This window comes from Carassius carassius, chromosome 1 (assembly GCF_963082965.1).
Source record: "Carassius carassius chromosome 1, fCarCar2.1, whole genome shotgun sequence".
NCBI classification, from domain to species: Eukaryota; Metazoa; Chordata; class Actinopteri; order Cypriniformes; family Cyprinidae; genus Carassius; species Carassius carassius.
The window spans coordinates 17221061-17241167 of record NC_081755.1 but is presented as its reverse complement, the minus strand read 5'-3'; the positions used below and the strand labels follow the sequence as shown (position 1 = coordinate 17241167).

The following is a 20107-nucleotide window of genomic DNA, read 5'->3' as shown; positions in this document are numbered from 1 at the left end:
TCATAGCAGAAAAGAAATTAATTTTATGTAAGCTGTGAACAACTCTATAATATTACAATTCCATCACAAATATTTAAAAAGATTTTCAGGTTATATTCTACTTTGATGTGTTTCATTTCAGACGTGGAATAATAGTATGTGATATTTGTGGTATAATTGTTCATTAGTATTTTTTCTAATATATATAGGCCTACATTGTATATGCTGACACGTTAATTTATTTCTAAAGATATAGCTATATATATAAAAATGCACTTATTTACTAATATATTTTTTCAGAACAACCTCTATAAGAATACAGTTTGATATTAATAGATTTTATATTGCATAAATACATAGTATATTACGCATTCATTTTGTACTATTCTTGAAAGCAGATCGATCTACAGTAGTTGAAGGCTAGTGTTCCATAATAGCTACAATTCATGTTTGTTTTAGCACCATACATATTTACATTGATCAACAGCCTGTTGTACAGTAAAGTGCCCCTATCATGGATAATGAAAGGTTAATATTTTGGTTTTGGGAGTCCCCAACAACAAGTTGACATGCATGCAAGGTCAAAAACACTTTCATTGTTTTATAATATGCATTTATTTTTACCTTACTTGCTCAACGACTCCCAAACGTTTTGCTCAAAGATTCGTTTTTCCAACCCCCTCCCTTGCGTGACGCTGATCTGCAGTTACTGGTTGATTGGTCTTATTTTCATTTACCGTATTTTCCGGACTATAAGTCGCACTTTTTTTCATAGTTTGGCTGGTCCTGCGACTTATAGTCAGGTGCGACTTATTTATTTAAATTAATTTGACATGAACCGAGAGAAATTAACCAAGAGAAAACATTACCGTCTCCAGCCGCGAGAGGGCGCTCTATGCTTCTCACTGCTCCTGTAGTCTACACTGAAATCATAGAGTGCCCTCTCGTGGCTGTAGACGGTAATGTTTTCTCTTGGTTCATGGTTCTAAATAAATGCCACTTATAGTCCAGTGTGACTTTTTCCTCATCATGACGTATTTTTGGACTGATGCGACTTATACTCAGGTGCGACTTATAGTTCGAAAAATACGGTAATCATGCCTTTAATATCCAAGCCGCAACCTCCCGCTCTCTGTCCTGAAGCCCACGCGGAAGTGACTTAAATTGTATTTCCTCAACTGGCCGCTAAAGGCTGGCTCCCAATGTTAAACTGCCCAACTTCACAGCAAAAAAAAAAAAAAAAAAACCTTGTTTACAGCCTGGTTCATATAGCTAATTTAGAATTAAATTTAGATTAAATTTAGATTAAAATCGCAAACCTGGTCTATATAGCTCATTTTGCCCTTCATGACAACTGTGAGGGGGTGATTTTTTAAATTTGTTTACAATTTAAATTTAAGTTCTGCATAATTAAGGGCGTGGCCACTTGAGTGACAGGTGGATTTCCGCTGCTGTCACCGCCGTCCAGCTAGGTGGGCATGGTTTCAGCAACCAGCTCCTGCCTTTTTGCCCATTTTCGACTATCTGGGAGTGTCACCTGGTGACGCGCTACCAACGGGCCGCCTCCGCCCACTTTTGGCTTCAAAAACGCTCTTCGGAAATCTATGGGTGACATCAGGAACACTATGTCCGTGTTTTTATATGCCTGATAAAGCAGCGTTTGTGAGCGCAGTGCTGCTTTGTGTACCGCGTTATCAGGGAAACCGCTATTTTTACTGCTTCAAAAGCGGCGTTTAGTGTCATAGAATGAATATGGATTTTCATTCAGACCAACTCGAAAAGATCAAAAAGTTGGTGGGCAATATGCTAATGATTCATGTTGACGTCAACATTAAACAACTTGGGACTCGTTTAAAAACGACTCTTTTCAATGAATCAGAGTTGACTTTCTTTTGAGAGACACAATGAACTTTAGGATTTAAAACTTTGCAGGATGTTTTCATTCACTTAGAGCTTTGTTACACACTGCATGAAAGGTAACTTTCAAAAATCCATAATAGGGGCACTTTAAACTTCAATGATTAATATTCACCTTAGTAGTTGTGTGGATCACTCCAGAGAAGAATACTATACTGCCACCTGCTGGAACAAAGCCATTAGCTCACTACAGAACAGGAAAATTACAGTCATACATTCTGTCAGTCTGTTCCCTTTCTTAAGGCAAATACACACATCTATTTTTCAAACCCAGTTCTGACGGACACTGAACTTCAGCAGGGAGAGGAGGACACCTGGTCGTAGTCAGGGCACTTGAGCAGTGCAGGGTAGCTGGCGTTCATCTGGAGCGAGGTGTCGCTGGAGATGTCTGATGGGCTGCGTCCTCGCGTCCAGGCGTCGGGGTGAAGATACTGACCCGAGTAATCAGAGCAGTTGCTCAGGCGTGGCCGGTAGAAGCTGGGGTGAGGCTGGTAGATTTCCTCCGCTGTGTAACGCTTCATGAAAAGGTAGACGGACATCACACCTGCACTCTGAACAGAGAGAAGAAAACATTTCTTGAAGGAAACACCAGGCAACAATAAAAGATTTAGAGAAAAAGCTTTAATTATGACAAATGATGACTGCTGATTTATATGTATGATAAAAATGTACAGTGGTGGCCAAAATTATTACAACACTAGTATTTTCATCAGCTAAAAAATGGTTTTAAGTCAGTTATTTACATCTTTTGCTGTAGAGTGTCAGTAGGAAATGTAATTTCCATTTTCAAACATACATTTGCCATTAATTGTAATAATCCAGTGAGATTTCTGTGCTGCAAACAGAGATCTGATCATCATCTAGTCTGTCTGGAATAACATAACAGAACAAATAACAGAACATAAACAGAACAAACTGAGACAGACTCAATCCAGAAGAACTGGATCTATCTATCTATCTATCTATCTATCTATCTATCTATCTATCTATCTATCTATCTATCTATCTATCTATCTATCTATCTATCTATCTATCTATCTATATGCGCAATTAAATTACTTATTATGGCTAGAATTTAAAATAATATACTGTACTGTACATAATGTAATGTTTTCAGATTCTTAATTTAATTTATTAGCACATAAATGAAAATGTATTATAGTTTAAATTTATATTCAATACAATTAGTTGAACTTAGCTGAGTGCTTGATATTTAAGCAGTTTCATAATTACTTAATTAATGAAACTTGAATGTGAAGTATTCCAGTATTTAAATACATTTTTAATTAAATGTATTAAGCTTATTAAGTTAGTCCATTATATGTCAAATGATTAATCGCATCCAAAATAAACGTTTTCGTTAACATAATATATGTGTATACTGTCTATATTTATTATGTATATATAAATACAAACATATGCATGTATATATTTAAGAAAAATATGTTATGTTTATATATTAAATATATTTATATATAATATACAATATCAGAAAATTAATATATAAATGTATAAACGTAAATATTTTCAAAATATATACTGTATGGGTGTGCATTTATATACATAATAAATAAAGATACAGTTCCCTATCAAAAGCTACTCTCGATGCTGCGCTCAATAGCACTACTGAGAAAATTCTTTGTTCGACCGGTTGTGAAGCATGTGTGTCAAACACGCCAAGAATTGGCTTAAATAACCTCGGCAGGTGACGTCACTGATAACATGCACCTGCAGGTTATAAATAGACGTGAAACGGAAACATCCTCAGTAGTGGTGGAAATTATGATTCTTTCAAGAGATTCGTTCATTTTCAGTTCGTTCACCAAAATGATTCGTTCAGAATCGTTCACTGATTCGTTCAGTGATCATTTCTTCGTATTACACAAAATATGCCAGCAGGTGGCAAAAAAGAGTGTATTATGTGTTATGTCTTAAATCAACGAACGTATTCACTTGTTACAACAACTGATCTGGCTTTATTAAAATGTGTGCATAAACGCATTCAATATAAAGTCTATTTAAGTTGTTCAGATGAACAAAGCACGAGGTTTTATTGCCTAATTAGCATTTTAATTGTTTGGTCAGACAGTTTGTATATTATATATTCACATTCATAAATCGGGGATTAAACGTGGAGTTCTGTATGCTAAATATCAAAACAAGCATATGTGCACAGTGCCTATAACTGCGCTTTGCATTTTCCGAGATTGACATGCGAAATAGCATACTAACCCTGTTTACTCTCATTCATTTCATTCACGAACGACATGTATCCGTTCATTCAACACGCTCACGAACGACATCTGTGCCAGTTCAGTCATTTCATTCACAAACGAGATGTACTAAATCATTCAACTCGTTCAGGAACGACATGGGTATCAGATCAGTCATTTCATTCACAAACGATAAGATCTCGTTCAGACTCATGTGAAACTCGTTCATTGAAGGGCGTATTCGTTCACTACATTCAACAAATCACATACTCTGTCACATCTCATACTCGAAGGCTATTGGCTCGAGGTTAAGTAACTCTTTGACAGGATGAAACAGTTCACAGCTACCCAGTTCACCGAGCTGTGCATGCGCTACTAATAGCGCCGCGCTGTTGTGGAGGGAGGAACTTCAGTGAACGAGAAATATGAGCCAGTGGATTGCGTGAACGAGAACGATTCGTTCACCTAAAAGATTCGTTCAAAAAAAACGATTCGTTCACGAACGACACATCACTAATCCTCAGGTTTCTTTGTCTTCAGAGACCACATTGTGTGTGTGTGTGTGTGACACGCTGATGAAAGTATTAGATTAAAAGAAAGTATGTTGAGACTTAAAAAAAAGGAAAAAGAAAGTTCTAACTATTCTTGCTGATTCTATAAGAGAGGCGTGCCTCGCTCTCCATGGTCGATCTCTGAAGAGAAATCGCAAGTTTATTGTTTGGAAAAAAAAAAGGCTGCTTTCGCGTTCTAGAGTGGCAGTTGTAAGCACCGCGGTTCACTTCCTCTCACGAGGAACGAGCCGCTTCCCGCTCATTAAGATCGCGCTCCGATCTGGAAGATCTGACGGTTCTTGCGCCCACCTCCGAAGAGTGCCCAGGCACTTCTTCGGATTGGGCAGAGGCTGCTGTAGCTCTAGCTTCTGTTGAAATGGACATTGAGAGTGCTCTCTCCTAGCGCTCCTCTCGCGATTATAAGGACATGAGGAGTTACTAGGTGGTGACTCCTGCAGTGACCAGATTAAAGCCTTAAAATTAGATTTTGTACATTATGATTTCATAGGTGAGAGAGACACTAGCTGCTATCTCTCCCCTATTGGAGCAACATCATTTAAATAAAAATATAAATTAAAAAATTATGATGAGATGATGATGATGATGAATAACAAATATATATATATAAAATATATATATGAAAAGACAGCAATTGTTCCCTGCCAAACGTACTGTAGCAACATCTATACTTGGATGGAACGCATTTCATGCTGTGGGTCAGACTAGTGCTGCCCTGCACACCATGGGTTCTGCAGGCGTATCAGGCTGATCTAAAAAATCTGAGTGCCAGGAGGAGACTTTTAATATGTTTCTCACTCACTGTGCTCAAGTGTCGGGCTGTCAAAAAAAAAAAAAATTAATAAATAAACAGTCCCGACCCGATCCATCTCCTCCGGCCCCCTCATAAGACTGGGGAGCAGCTTGTAACACTTGGCAGCCGCAGATGGAGCTGGACTAAAGTACAGTCATCACGACCAAATCAAGGGCCTTAAGCTGTGCCCAGGACAAAGGGTGTGTCCCCTCAGGGAGAGCCCTGGAAAATTCCATCAGAAGTGTAAGGCTCCTTCCTGGCAACCCTTAGGGGATCACTGAACAACCTCCACCACCACCGGTGTTTCGGGGGCAGTGGTCTCCAGTGAAATGATACATGCTCTGTTTGCTTCCTGCCACGTTTCAGGACACCAGACATCTAACCCATAGTCACAACACATAGTCTCTTACATAAATCACCAGGGCGGACTGCAGTCGCGCCACTCGAACGAGTTAGCGCACCAGGTTCTACTTTGGGCACAGGACAAGTTCCTGTCCCTTAGGGCGATTTACATTCCTGGGCATATGCATGTGGGAGCAGAATTGCTGTCCAGACAAACTGTGAAACTCGGGACATGAAAACTCCACCCCTAAGTAGTCAAATCTGGGAAAGATTTCAAGTAGCAGAAGTGGACCTCTGTGCTTCACATGAGATGGCACAATGTCCCCTCTACATCTCTCTGACTCATCCAGCTCCCCTGGGTCTGGATGCTATGGCTCATGCGTGGCCCAGACTGCGTCTTTATGCCTTACCTCCGATTGCCTCTCCTGCCTCTTACTGATAGCGCCCCGTTGGCCAACCGGAGTTTGGTTCTCAGATCTAATATCACTCCTCGATGGCTCGCCATGGGCGATTCCAGCCAGGAGAGATCTTCTCTCAGGCACAGGGGACAGTACTTCATCCCCAGCCTGAGCTCTGGAACCTTCACGTCTGGCCCCTGAGGGGGACTAACTAGAGATGCTGGCCTTCCAGCCACAGGAATAGAGTCTATTCTAAGTGCTAGGACTCCCTCCACTAGAAGAACTTATGCCCTCATATGGAGTGTTTTTGAGGGCTGGTGCATGACACACCATGCAGACCCAGCTCACTGCCAAATTGTTTCAGTACTGGAGTTCCTGCAAGAGAAATTGTCCTCAGGCACATGCCCTAGTACTAGTACCTAGTACCTAGCGCCTTCCAGGCTTCTGACTCTAAAGATGGTTTTTCTTATGGCCATTACCTCTCTAAGGAGAATTCGGGATTTACAGGCTTTGTCAGTCCTGCCATCCTGTTCCGATTTTGCCCCTAGGCGAGTCAAAGCTATTTTGCATCCTCACCCTAATCATCTTCCGAATGTTCCTTACTGTATCCAGTACGTGCTCTTCAGACTAACGTCCAACCGCACTAGCTAGTGGCGTAAGTCAGAGCAGCTTTTCAAATGCCATGGGGGCGGCTGCCTCCAGGCAAACAGTTTCACATTGGGTGAGGGATGCTCGTGCTTAAGTGTGTGATGCGGCAGGTTGGTCCTCTCTGCACACATTTGTCAGGTTCTATAGTTTGGATGTCCATCCTACTCATTTCCAAAGACTTCTGTCCTCCGACATTTACAACACCGGAGCAGAAAAGACTTCACTTACTGTGTCTAGTATGTGCTCTTCAGATTTACTTCCACCGCACTAGCCAGTGGCGTAAGTCAGAGCAGCTTTTCATATGCCGTGGGGGCCGCAGTCAGGGGTGCGGCTGCCACCAGGCAAACAGTTTCACATTGGGTGAGGGTTGCTATTGCCCTAGCCTACGAGGCGCGTGGTCAAACTTCGCCTCTAGGAGTTAGTGCCCATTCAACCAGTTGGATTGCATCTTCAATGGCTTGAGCAAGTGGTGCGCCCTTGCAGCAAGTGTGTGATGCGGCAGGTTGGTCCTTTCCACACACATTTGTCAGATTCTATAGTTTGGATGTTGATGCTACTCCGGGCTCGCATGCCCTTGAGTCCACATCCCAGAGTCATGTCTGAGACCTCTTCGATGTTTGTGCGCACACACTACACAACCTTGGGGTCGACAGACACTTACAGTGCGGCTGCTTTGGTATTCTCGTTCCCATTAGCGCTATTGAGCGCAGCATCGAGAGTAGCTTTTGATAGGGAACGTCTCGGGTTACTTGACTGTAACCCTGTTCCCTGAAAAAGCGGGAACGAGATCCTGCGCCTCAATGCCGCACTGTCGATGTGTCCGGACATCTCTTCAGACAAAGGGGTAACCTCAGGATGTTTCCGTTTCACGTCTATTTATAACCTGCAGGTACACGTTATCAGTGACGTCACCTGCCGAGGTTATTTAAGCCAATTCTTGGCGTGTTTGACACACATGCTTCACAACCGGTCGAACAAAGAATGTTCTCATTAGCGCTATTGAGCGCAGCATCTCGTTCCCGCTTTTTCAGGGAACAGGGTTACAGTCAAGTAACCCGAGACGTTTACACACATATATTATGTAAACAAAACTTTTATTTTGCATGTGATTAATTGCGATAAATCTTTTGACATCACTAATATATAGATAGATAGATAGATAGATAGATAGATAGATAGATAGATAGATAGATAGATAGATAGATAGATAGATAGATAGATAGATAGATATCCAACCTGAATTCCGGAAAAGTTGGGACGTTTTTTAAATTTTAATAAAATGAAAACTAAAAGACTTTCAAATCACATGAGCCAATATTTTATTCACAATAGAACATAGATAACATAGCAAATGTTTAAACTGAGAAAGTTTACAATTTTATGCACAAAATGAGCTCATTTCAATTTTGATTTCTGCTACAGGTCTCAAAATAGTTGGGACGGGGCATGTTTACCATGGTGTAGCATCTCCTTTTCTTTTCAAAACAGTTTGAAGACGTCTGGGCATTGAGGCTATGAGTTGCTGGAGTTTTGCTGTTGGAATTTGGTCCCATTCTTGCCTTATATAGATTTCCAGCTGCTGAAGAGTTCGTGGTCATCTTTGACGTATTTTTCGTTTAATGATGCGCCAAATGTTCTCTATAGGTAAAAGATCTGGACTGCAGGCAGGCCAGGTTAGCACCCGGACTCTTCTACGACGAAGCCATGCTGTTGTTATAGCTGCAGTATGTGGTTTTGCATTGTCCTGCTGAAATAAACAAGGCCTTCCCTGAAATAGACGTTGTTTGGAGGGAAGCATATGTTGCTCTAAAACCTTTATATACCTTTCAGCATTCACAGAGCCTTCCAAAACATGCAAGCTGCCCATACTGTATGCACTTATGCACCCCCATACCATCAGAGATGCTGGCTTTTGAACTGAATGCTGATAACATGCTGGAAGGTCTCCCTCCTCTTTAGCCCGGAGGACACGGCGTCCGTGATTTCCAACAAGAATGTCAAATTTGGACTCGTCTGACCATAAAACACTATTCCACTTTGAAATAGTCCATTTTAAATGAGCCTTGGCCCACAGGACACGACGGCGCTTCTGGACCATGTTCACATATGGCTTCCTTTTTGCATGATAGAGCTTTAGTTGGCATCTGCTGATGGCACGGCGGATTGTGTTTACCGACAGTGGTTTCTGAAAGTATTCCTGGGCCCATTTAGTAATGTCATTGACACAATCATGCCGATGAGTAATGCAGTGTCGTCTGAGAGCCCGAAGACCACGGGCATCCAATAAAGGTCTCCGGCCTTGTCCCTTATGCACAGAGATTTCTCCAGTTTCTCTGAATCTTTTGATGATGTTATGCACTGTAGATGATGAGATTTGCAAAGCCTTTGCAATTTGACGTTGAGGAACATTGTTTTTAAAGTTTTCCACAATTTTTTTACGCAGTCTTTCACAGATTGGAGAGCCTCTGCCCATCTTTACTTCTGAGAGACTCTGCTTCTCCAAGACAAAGCTTTTATAGCTAATCATGTTACAGACCTGATATCAATTAACTTAATTAATCACTAGATGTTCTCCCAGCTGAATCTTTTCAAAACTGCTTGCTTTTTTAGCCATTTGTTGCCCCCGTGCCAACTTTTTTGAGACCTGTAGCAGGCATTAAATTTTAAATGAGCTAATTAAGTGGATAAAAGTGTAAAATTTCTCAGTTTAAACATTTGCTACGTTATCTATGTTCTATTGTGAATAAAATATTGGCTCATGTGATTTGAAATTCCTTTAGTTTTCATTTTATTAAAATTTTAAAAACGTCCCAACTTTTCCGGAATTCGGTTGTAGATAGATAGATAGATCATTCTATCTAGAAGTGTTTGTTCATGTCAAACACTTAGGAAGATTAAATTATAGCATGTGGTAATCTTTAGTATATCACAAATAGAGGTTACTCTTTGACATTCCTTTCATCGTACATTTCTTTAAAGTCGGACTTAAATTATGCACAAAATAACGTTTGAATGGAGTCAGTACATTAAACATTCAGACTGAATTAACTGCAGAGAAGTTGAATTCAGTGCGAACACCCTAATAATGGAGAAAAGTGAGAGAAGAATGACAGTGTGAATGAAAGAGCTTTTTACCTCAGTGAGCAGGAAAGAGATGGCAGCGAACGCAAACGACCAGCCGTACTTATAGCTGAAATACGCCTCATTACTCTTGGTCCTGCTGAACATCTCGTCATTTATGCTGGAGATGTAGAGCACCAAACCAACCACCAGAGACAGACCTGAGAGACAGACCAACATCAGTCTGACAAATAAGACGTGTCAGACTGACCGAGGAGGAAGTGGAAGAGGAAGTGTACCTGACAGGATGAAGAAGATTCCAGAGACAAACGCCAGTATGGTGCGATGGGGCCGAATGTGTCCGATATTGTTGAGCACGAAACCAATGAACATAAAGAACAAACTGACCAGGGGGAACGGCGTGGCCGAGCGAATCATCTCTGGAGAGATATAAAAAAGAGCATTTGATAGTCAGTGTGAAATTGTGAGTATAAATACATGTTCACAACGAGAACAATAACTACACTGTAAAACCTAACAAATATTACAACTAATGAGGTTTAGTCAACTTAACTTGTAAAAATCTAGTATTTTACACACTATGCCTTTGTTACTGAGTTAAGATGAACTGTTTTCTATGAGTACCATTGAGTACCAACTATAGACTATATCTATAGACCAACTGATGAACGAATAAGTCATTTGTTCATCATTCGGTCTATATTGGTCATGCTGTTAATTTTTTGCATGCAGCCAAAAAATAGTGGTTTTAAATGCTTTTGCACAATAGCTATCTTCTGGAATCAGCTGTGGATGCCAGTTGAGTCATCATGAGAAGTCATGCGCTATTTCTGTGAAGCTTGTGAGCGACTGTAAACGAAGCTGCTGACGGTGAGGATGCTGCCTATATAGCAGCTCAGTGAAGGATCTCTCAGCTGTCCATCAGCTCAGACCCTCAGCAGGGTAATTACCAGCACACTGACAAGACGGCCACCCGAAATAAACTCACCTTTCAGAACTGACAGCTACTGTAATAACCACCCCATCCTGCATTAGCTATACAGTTTGGATTGTATAAGCAGTTTATGCAACTGGATTTAAATATATTATATGGATTTTACATTATAGGGTTTGTTTTGTTCTGACAGCCATGGGAAAGCAATGTTAACTGCAAATAACACAATTAACCATATATAAAATGACCTGCCCTCATCCTCATCCTCATCTTTTTTTTTAATTAAAGGTATAAATTACCCCCCACAAAAGAAAATTCATCATTTACTCACCCTCAAGTTGTTCCAAACCTGTATCAATTTCTTTTTCCTGCTGAACACAAAATAAGATATTTTGTCCCCGAAGAGTGTCTGTTCTCCATTGACGTCCATTGTATTTTCTTCCATATTGAAGGTAATGGTTTACTACCACTGTTTGGCTATTTTGTGTTCAGCAGAAGAAAGAAACTCATACAGGTTTGAAAAACTTGAGGGTGAGTAAATGACCAGATTTTTGGGTGAACTATTAAGTCTGAATCTATGGTTATAATTATCTTGTCGGCAATCATTGCCTGCTTCTGCCAAAAACAAAATGTACCACAGGCAGCTTTACTGCACTATTTGCACTTAGCAAATACCATCTAAATATTGAATATTGAAAAAAAAAAATTTAAAAATTTTTTTTAATTTTTTTTTACTGTTCACACATTACACTTTGCTGTGTAAACAGCTTCTATTGCTATTAAAAACATGGTTTGTGGCAATCGCAGGGTTTTGTGCAATGCAACATTGGGCCTTCATGTGTTTTTACTGATCGGATAGTTTTGTACCTGGACACATAAATCTCTTACCACAAAATGGCTAAAAATGCAATGTTCAATTCCCATACTATAGGCAAATTTAGATATGCAACAGATATCCACTGTTTTATATTCAACATCAAAAACTGCAATAGGAAAGAGAGCAGCATCAGCACTGGTAAGATAATTCAGTCTCACTACCTTTCAATGAAGATTACTGTGTGTTGAGCATCTGCCACATACTTTCGGTTAAAAAATGCACTTTAGTGACCAGATTTAAACACACCCATTGACTCTCAAGAGAAAGAAATCACTGTATTTAGTCATTTAAAACAAATAATAATAATAATCCAGTCAACTCTGTGTCACAGATATGATTTGAATGATTTGATGATGTGTTTGTCATGAAGGCACGGTATAATCACTTACTCAGGACACTGACAGTAGACTCACTGGTCAGCTGAATGCTCATGGGCATCACATACTCGATGGTGAAGCAACGGCCTTTCTCCTCACCTGAGACAGAGAGATCACAGAGGATGGAAATGTTTACTCCGAGGTTGTGCTTTCATAGTTTAGGATACAAAACAAGGTTGCGTTTGTGTTTCATTTCATAGTACAGAACAGGGCTTTGTTCACACCGATCATATTCACAACAATAATCACAATAAATAACACGATTTCAGAGTTTTTTCTCATTTAAAGTTCTATTCTACTGATAATAGATCATTCTAATGATATTAAAATGGTATGGCGTGTGTATGGTGAGTCAAAGATGGGAGTCACAGACACTTTCCTCATGTGGTGCGACCTACAGGATCATGAGATCTCAGTCAGTCACTCATATCACATTTACACATTCAACACTATAACAACCCGCAGCAGTCACATCAAAGCACAGAAATAATGTGAGACTTCTGGACTTCTGAAAGTTTTGGGTGTTTTAAAGCAGAGCCGATGGTGATCCTCTAGAGCTCAAACGACTGCTCACATCTGTTCACAGTCACGCTCAATTTAACCGGCTGTAAACAGCGAGGGTTCGGACCAAACTCACTCCAGTCACTCATCCACATCTTCACACACAGAGCGAATCCTTTCCCTGAGATTAATGTGGGTGTTTGTGCCACAGCAGGCCGTTGTTTGCCAATTCAGAGGAATGTGAGCTCAACATGTCATCTAAACGATAAAGAAACATCCTGCCTCTTGTGGATAAACCTGCCATCCCATCATTAAACGCATCCATGGAGATGTCAAGGGAGGGCACAAGCATAGAGCTGAAACCTTTGTAATCAGCCCAGAATGCCTGACCAGCCAAAAAATAATGGTGTAAACCAATCAACCCCTTTGAATGTGTGAAGTGTATTGGAACAAAGTGAAATGACTGGCTATTTGCAGAAGAACAATTTACGATTACTCACAGTGAGAACTTATCAAACACTGCAAAAATTTTTTAAAAAAGCCTATTTTCTTTTTAAAAAATTTTTTTCCAACTCAGGAGGATTAAAGTGATCTTTTCATTATGCTGTAGCAAAAATCACTGTCTGGGTGTTTGTTAAAATTCATTGGCTATCTCGTTTTGTATTATAGTGATGTAGCTTCATTTCTTAAATATCAGCACTGGGAAGTGGGAGTTTTATGCACACTTTTCTGAGAAAAAAAGGCAGAATTTTGAGTTAATAACATAATTGGGGGGGGGGGGGTCTGAATTTATATCACAAATATCAGTGGGATAAGTCAGAATTGTGAGTTTATATCAGAATTCATGGGAAAAAAATCTGAATTGTGAGTTTATATCATAGAATTATGTGGGGAAAAGTTAGAATTGGGAGTTTATATCAGAATTTTGGGTGGAAAAATCATGGAATTCAGGGGAAAAAGTTAGGATTGTGATTTTATATCACAGAATTTTGGGGAAAATGGTCAGGATTGTGAGTTTATATCATGGAATTCAAGGAAAAATTTCCAAATAGGGAGTGTATATCAGTATTCAATGAAAAAAGTAAGAATTGTAAGTTAATATCTCAGAATTTAGGGAAAAAAGTCAGAATTGTGAGTTTATATCAGAATTTTTGGGGAAAAAGTCAGGATTGTGAGTTTATATCACGGAATTTGGGGGGTTGTCAGGATTGTGGGTTTATATCACGGAAATCAGGGAAAAAGTTAGAATTGTGAGTTTATATTACAGAATTCATGGTAAAAATGTCAGAACTATGAGTTTATGTCACAGAATGTTTGGGAAAAATACAGGATTGTGAGTTTATATCATGGAATTCAGAAAAAAAAAGTCAGAACTATGAGTTTACATCAAGGAACTCAGGGAAAAAAGACAAGATTGTGAGAATATATCACGGAATTCAGGGAAAAAATGTTTGTAATACAGTAATCAAGGAAAATGTCAGAATGTTGAGCTTATATCACAGAATTTTGTGGTAAAATCAGGATTGTGAGTTTACATCAGAATTTGTTTTTGGGGAAAAAATCTGGATTGTGAGTTTACATCACGGAATTCAAGGGGAAAAGTTTATATCACAGTATTCAAGGACAAAATTCAGAATTGTGAGTTTATATCATGGATACTGTGAAAAAAAAGTTAAAACTGAGATAAAAAAGTAGCAATTATATATATATATATATATATATATATATAATTTATTTATTTATTTATTCAGTAGTGCATCAAGCTTTCATAGAGATATGTATTATTTAAATAATAATAATAATAATAATAATTTCAAGCTGTAATGTTATACATATGCAGTAGTCCATGCAAGTCAGATTAATAATTGTAAATGTAACTTGAGGTAAAGTAGAATCAACCATGTACTTACCTGCCAGAAAACAGACTCTCCAGAGGCCGGAGTGGATGGACATGCGTATGTCAGCGCTCTGGTTAAGAGGCAGGATGACACCCTCCTCCAGGTAGAGCCAGTAGTCAGTGCTGACGGCGATACCCAGCAGCCCCAGACTGCATACCGCAAACACACTGCTGAGCAGGGTCAGAGCCTTCCTCCCGCACGCGCTCATGCCCCTCAGCCTTCAGCAGGGGGCGCTAACCACACAGAGAATCTGAGGGACACGCAGATGCAGTGCTGTCATTTCACAAAGAGCTGCTTGCTGACTGTAAATCAGCCACGCGTCAACTTCCATCTCCAGCAAATCTGACACATAATGAATCATGAAAGCGAGATGAGATTCGCAATCCTTCCGGAAACAAGTGATTGCGGAAGCACAAAGATGCAGCTGGGATGCCAACAACTCAGCTCACAATGCGAGATTGACAAGCAGCACATTTAGTGAAATTCCACACAAGGAGAGAGAAAAGGGTTCAGTTGTTTATGGACAAAAATACACATGCACACCCATGCGTTTTCACATCTGTCCATGTGTCATCTGTGCACAGCTGGAGCCGCTGAACATGAGACACTAATGCACAATGCAGTATTAAACTGAATCATGCTGCTTGCTCTGTGGCATTGCAAAGCTGATATTAATGTGACATGTCATATATGAATATCCCATGTGAAGTGCAGTATACCTGTAACTCAGAATGTGAGAGCGTCCATTGCTGCTGTGATGATGATGCACCTGTTTAAAAAGGGATACATTTGTGAGCTCCTTTACATTTAATGACAGATCTGGGACATTTACTGTGCAGAGATTATTTGCATATTCAACCAGTTAAGCCACAATGAAAACAGTGTTACCACAATGCAGAATAATAAAAACTAATCAACATTTGAGTTTAATGTCTTATGTGGCACATATAAAACTCTTCACTTCAGAACGTTATAAAGAATGACAACTGTCCCTCACTTTTTCAGCTGAGTAACAATGCTTGTTTTCTGTAAAGCTGCTTTATAGTTGAATTGAGTGTCTTTCACTGTTGAACTTTGCGATATCATCAACACTATTACCAAAATAAACTTAACCAACATTTAATTAAATTTAGCTGAATAATGACTTCTGTAGAGCTACTTTACAGCTGAAATTAAATTAGACTCATAACAGATTTTGCATCATTTGAACTGTTATTTTCCTGTTTATTTCTCTACAGCTACTTTGAAACCGCCTGTGTTGTAGAGAAATGAATTTAACTTAGAAAACTTAGAAATGTTTGGCTTGCTTATTTATTTATTTATTATTTTTATGTGTGTGTTTGTTTATCACCTATACCAATGAAGACCATTTAGGTTTTAAAAAAGAGCCAATTTACTTTATTGTTAATAAATGATGGTGCAGTACAATTAGTATTATACAGTCCAGTATAAGAAAACTTCAAAGATAAGATAAATCTTACAGTATTTTTATTTAAAAAAATTATAGTGATGGATAGCAGCAACTATTACTATTTATTGCAAATGACAATAACATTAGTGACCATGATAATTTAGCTGAAACTATGGTAACCATTGTGCGTTTTTGCAAGGGCGCACAGCACTTTGGGGCATCAAGTGCGTGCAGCAGGAGACTTCCTAATCAGCCGCATCACACTGCGATCTTCAGCCTGTTAGTCAGCTCACTAGGTTTGGAGAATTTGGCTTTTGGTTTTTCACTTTAAAATCTATTTCAGTTTCTCCGCTTTTACTAGTTTCATCACTGTAAAAAGGTGTTTCTCTGCACATGTTGCAGTAAATAGTTCTGGACGTTAAGTTCCGCGCACAGCTGAATTCTCGTTATTATAAACATATGCATCCAATTGAGCTATTTAAAAGACATTTTAATACTTTTAATACATGTACACTATATCAACCATATAACCATATTTAAAGCACAAATTTGAAACACGTTTTAATATATTGCATGCAATGTGTAAATCCCACTAAGTATATAAAATCATGCATTTAAGACGCATTCATCTGTGCTGACATTAAAAAAAAAAAAAGAATGATGACATTAACTGTATATTCCTTCATCTGTATTTGAGAAATGGTGAATTACCTGAAGGATCTTGTTGATGAGAGTAAATCTGAGTGTAATCCAGCTGTGGAGTGAAGCAGGTCCTCACAGCGCAGTCTGACCACGAGAATGAACACGAGCCAGCGAGCGTGTTGTGCGTGCGTGTGTGTGTTACGTGAGAGTAGCCTACTGTACGTGCGTTACTGTTGCAGGTTAACGAGTCTGATCGTTCAAACAATTCGTTCAAATAAAAAGATTCACCGTTCAGTGATTCGTCATCGAGTCATCGCACAAAAACACTAAGAATATGTTCAGCTGAACGTATTTTTATACTTAAAAGCAAACACTGTATCTATTTATTTATCGTAGCCTAATTATTTTATTTCTTTTTGCTATCAGACGTTTACATAATCCCCAGTTCGAGTCCCGTGGCCGGTTTGGATAAAATCGAGAAAAGTCGACGAGTTGGCACTCGAACTCGTGACGCCCAAAGCCAAATTATGTGTTTTTTGTCATATACAGTGTTGGGGAGTAACTAGTTACATGTAACGGCGTTACGTAATTTAATTACAAAATTATTGTAACTGTAATTAGTTACAGTTACTACGAAAAAATGAGTAATTAAATTACAGTTACTTATGAAATGTTTAACGATTACAAAGGGGATTACATTTGAATGTTTACACACATCCACATACAGATTTAACTGATTTATTTCCCAAATTGCACTGACCGCCCTAATAATACCCGGGATGCGGAAATACCTTCTGGTTCGTAGAATCCAGTCATAAAAACGGAATGCCTAACGCGGGGGGAATATCCCACATTTTGGATGACTAAATCAAAAGTAGGTCAGTTGAATCAAAACATGACATGGACTATTGTCTGTGAATATTAAGCCCCAAAAATGTAATATATGACTTGCACATTCTGCGTGTCTGTGGAAATCAGGCGCGGACTGGACACTGGGAGAACCGGGACAATTCCCGGTGGCCTTGCAGCCGATTTTGCCCCACTATTTAATATCATTATTGTATAATTGCCGAATGTACTAAAGCGATCATTTGCGAATCCGCCATTTGATAATTAAATCTCTAATAAATCATGAATTGTTAGTCATGACTCGCGCGCTCTCCGTGCCTCCGCCAAACGGTTTGGATCAGAACCAGAGTAATCAATGCGAGAGAGAGAGAGAGAGAGAGAGAGAGAGAGAGAGAGAGAGAGAGAGAGAGAGAGAGAGAGAGAGAGAGAGAGAGAGAGAGAGAGAGAGAGAGAGAGAGAGAGAGAATAGAGTGGACTGCTGGAGCAAAGAAGCAGAACTACTGTTCAGGGTTTCAGGTCAGTTTCATGTGTAAAGATGCTTTTTTGTCTTTGTTTTTTTTTTTTTTTAATCAAGCAGCAGCACGTTGCTCATCAGTCATCACTCAAAATACTAAAGGACATCATTATTATCTGTTGTAATGTTACAGTAGTAATTTAGCTGAAAAAAATTCAGATTTTTTTTTATAGGTTTAGGGGGAGCTACGACAGACAACAACACAACCCTTACGAAAATTAACATTTTAATATTTAACTATAAATCCAGAGAAAATGGTTACTATTGTTTAACTGTGATAACCAAAAATGTAAAATTATTTTACAAATGTATTTATTTAAAAATAAATACAAATCCATTTGAAAAAAAAAAAAAAAAAAAAAAAAAATTACTCAAGGTTATTTTACTTTTATATAGGCTAATAAAAGCATGGTTAATTTTTGTAAGGGAAAAATATGACTCGTGTACAGTATTAGGATTTTCCTATAAAGATATTGTAGTATTGTAGAGTATTGTATTGTAAAGTATAAGTTTGTTCAATCTTGAGTATTAAAGTCATGAGAGAGATGCATAACAGGGCAAAATAAAGAAACTGAAGAGAAAATGGAAGTGAAGGTGCAGTTCAGGAGAGAACTTTTAATTATTTTGCATGTCCCCAAATTAAAGATTTAAAATAGATAAAAAATAGTTTTTTCCATGAATTTGTTTGTATGAGTTTGAATTTTCCAGTCTGAGTTTTTTTCCCAGTCCGCTCCTCCTGTAAATTAATGGCAAAGATATGGTTTCATTTACTACACATAGGCCTACTGAAGCTCGCAGAGTTTTCAACCTCTGCCATCTCAATATAGGAGTAAACAAGCACATAAACACAATTTCTAGAACTGCTCTGTGTCACTTCATGTGCATTTTACTTATTTTGAGAAAACTATCATCATATACAAAGAGACAGCAGTTTAAAAAAAACACCAATGTTTAGGAGTTTATTACACAGAATACGTCACATGCTTATTAGATAACTCTATTTAAGATGATGTATTTGCTTTTATTTATTATTCTTTAATTTTCACAAATTTAGAAAAGTAATCAAAAAGTACTCAAAAGTAATTAGTTACATTACTTTAATAAAGTAATTGAAAAAGTTACACTACTATTACATTTTAAACAGGGTCACTTGTAATCTATAACCTATTACATTTCCAAAGTAACCTTCCCAACACTGGTCATATATATCTTCTGAACCAAACATGATATCACAGAAAATGTGATGTCTACCCCTGTGCTTTAATGGCCGAGGATTACAATGATAGGCTACCACATACAACAACATAAACTGTTCAGGTGAACAGCTAATGGTAAAATCAGAAATGTGAGAGGAAAATCACAGTATCACAGCATTTACAATATTTCATATTATGGCTATTCATTTTTTTTTCTTTCTTTTAAAATGAACTATGATTTTATTCAATAATACAATAAAAGATTGTTTCAAGAATACATATTTAAGTTTAAGTGTATTCTTCCTTAAAGGCAAAGGTGGAGTAAGGTGGTAGTATGTTTCCAAAGCATTCTTGTTCTCTCTCAACAGGCTCTAACATCAAATGCAGATGGCAATGTAATCTTCCTAACCTGGATCCTCTGCACACCTCTTCTACTGTTCTTCTCTCATTTTCTATGGGTCTCTGGCCTGGATTCATTTTGAAGTCTTAACAGCCCCATCTTTTCTCTCCAATAACTTCCCTCTCTCTCTATTTATTGCCTTCTTGGTCAACAGGGTGCCTTGAGGAGCTGGGTGGGCTGCTGTCCTCATTCTCTGGGGATGGCAGTCCACTTGTAGTCTTTGGTGACTTCAACATCCATCTGGAGAAGCCATACACTGCCGGCTTCCACATACAATTGAATCACATTTCTCTGATCATTTACATATTACTACCTGTGTGCCACCGATTACTCTCCCATCTGTCCTCTGTAGTGTCATCCTCTCTTCCCTCACCCAGCCAATTTCTTATCTCTGGATGTGAACACAGTCACTAAAACTTTATATCTACTTTCACTTCTTGTCAAGACAATAATTTCAATTTCAGGTTCAATTTAAGTGTGCTTTATTGGCATGAACTATAAATTTGTATTGCCAAAGCAGTTGCAACTGGGCTGCTTACAAATAGAGCACATATGTATAAACAGAAAG

At 38.6% G+C, this 20107-nt stretch overlaps 1 protein-coding gene across 1 annotated transcript; it reads right to left on the bottom strand.

Moving 5' to 3' along the window:
• Nucleotides 1–1732: 1732 nt before the first annotated feature.
• LOC132140505 (voltage-dependent calcium channel gamma-5 subunit) lies at nucleotides 1733–16772 on the bottom strand. The gene is made up of 7 exons (XM_059549280.1): nucleotides 16650–16772; nucleotides 15247–15296; nucleotides 14540–14777; nucleotides 12141–12227; nucleotides 10219–10359; nucleotides 9995–10140; nucleotides 1733–2447 (listed from the first exon to the last, which is right to left on the bottom strand). The coding sequence occupies exons 3-7, from the start codon at nucleotides 14733–14735 to the stop codon at nucleotides 2190–2192; spliced, it is 828 nt and encodes a 275-aa protein (XP_059405263.1). The 5' UTR covers nucleotides 14736–14777; nucleotides 15247–15296; nucleotides 16650–16772; the 3' UTR covers nucleotides 1733–2189.
• Nucleotides 16773–20107: the final 3335 nt, after the last annotated feature.

Excerpts from the sequence above, each read along its gene's own strand:
- LOC132140505 (XM_059549280.1), bottom strand. The coding sequence starts at position 14,735 with ATGAGCGCGTGCGGGAGGAAGGCTCTGACCCTGCTCAGCAGTGTGTTT. Across the intron at positions 12,228-14,539 it reads GAGAGTCTGTTTTCTGGCAG|GTGAGGAGAAAGGCCGTTGC; the intron begins GTAAGTACATGG and ends TCTCTGTCTCAG. Across the intron at positions 10,360-12,140 it reads GTCTACTGTCAGTGTCCTGA|AGATGATTCGCTCGGCCACG; the intron begins GTAAGTGATTAT and ends ATATCTCTCCAG.